The sequence below is a fragment of the Acanthamoeba castellanii genome (genome assembly GCF_000313135.1).
Source record: "Acanthamoeba castellanii str. Neff unplaced genomic scaffold scf7180000084747, whole genome shotgun sequence".
In the NCBI taxonomy this organism is placed as follows: domain Eukaryota; phylum Discosea; order Longamoebia; family Acanthamoebidae; genus Acanthamoeba; species Acanthamoeba castellanii.
Window position 1 is genome coordinate 225008 of NW_004457396.1, and position 1211 is coordinate 226218.

The 1211-nt window shown below is 57.8% G+C and overlaps 1 protein-coding gene across 1 annotated transcript; it reads left to right on the forward strand.

The window, feature by feature from the left end:
• Positions 1 to 26: 26 nt before the first annotated feature.
• ACA1_189200 (nucleoporin protein) lies at positions 27 to 1211 on the forward strand (the record flags this gene model as incomplete). The annotated part of the gene is made up of 5 exons (XM_004337887.1): positions 27 to 154; positions 229 to 379; positions 441 to 637; positions 708 to 973; positions 1045 to 1211. Coding segments are annotated over 5 exons (909 nt in total), but the record flags the coding sequence as incomplete, so codon positions are not given.

Consider the following 1211-nt stretch of genomic DNA (forward strand, 5'->3'; position numbering starts at 1 on the left):
TACTGCAACTCATCTTTCTTGCACCGCCAGATAAAATGAAGGGACTGAGCGGGCGAGAGGTCAAGAAGGTGCACGTGATTGCGGTGATCGCGAACTACATTAACGCCAGCAAGGTCAAGGGCAAGTTGCCAGAGCTGCCCTTGTATGCCACCAAGTACGATCCGTCCCTGTTCTGCGCATAACGCTTGCGCCATCGATCATCTCAACCCCCCCTCTTCCTTTCTTCAGGCTGCTTTCACTTCTATGCGGGATTCGGCTTGATTCGGGCTTTGCTGCGACGGGTGCTCGCCCACCCTCGCTCGTTGGCTACCTGGGAACGCAAGCGGAAGCAGTGCGCGATGCTTACATGACCAAGTTGAACGACCCCCTCACGAACGAGGTACTACGCTTCCGTGGGTGTGTCTGCTCGTCACGAGCCACCACTAAGCTTCAAAACGCAGAACCTTAGGGTGGAAATTCTGCGACTGGTGGAGAAGGCGCTTCGCCACCAACCTGGCCTCGCGTTGCTGTTCATCAACATCGACGCCAACAAGGCCAAGCGAGGCGGCGAAAAGGATGGCGAAAACGTGCAGGAGTCCCACAGCTGCCTCAAGCTCGTCCGCAAGATGCTAGCCAACAGTCGGCACAACATGTCCAGGTGAGTGTACCCGAATTTCGCTTTGTGAGGTGCTCTGCGCGCGCTCATCTCGTGCTCGCCAACTCTATAGTCTGCCTCGCCTCTTCGCCGAAGTCACATCCCTCCTGGGGTCGCTCTGGCGGGCCGCGCCAAGCCATCAGTCCATCATCAGAGCGCTCCGAGAGAGTCCGGACTTCTGGAAGCAACTCACCGAGACACTGAGCGTCAGCATCGAGCGGCACCTCCACGCCTACAACGTGCGCCAAGCTGCCTTGAATCCAACCAAGGCCGCCAAATCGCCCAGCGGCAGCGAAAAGGGGAAGGAACGGCTGACTGACGACCTCGATGACGAACCGGGTTAGTCGCACATCCTCTCATTCCCGCACTAACTGGCGTTTGGTTGGCTTAACCGACGTGTTTCACTGCAGTGACGGTCGAGGATGTCTGTTATCAGGTGACCATCGGTGCCAACGTGCTGCAAATCCTGGCACAGGAGGTGTTCCATGTGGACGATGTCAGCGATCAGCTCGATGCCTCGCTGCGCGACCAGCTGAAGCTCCTCGCCTCAAAGGAGAAGCAGGACAAGTGGTTCGGG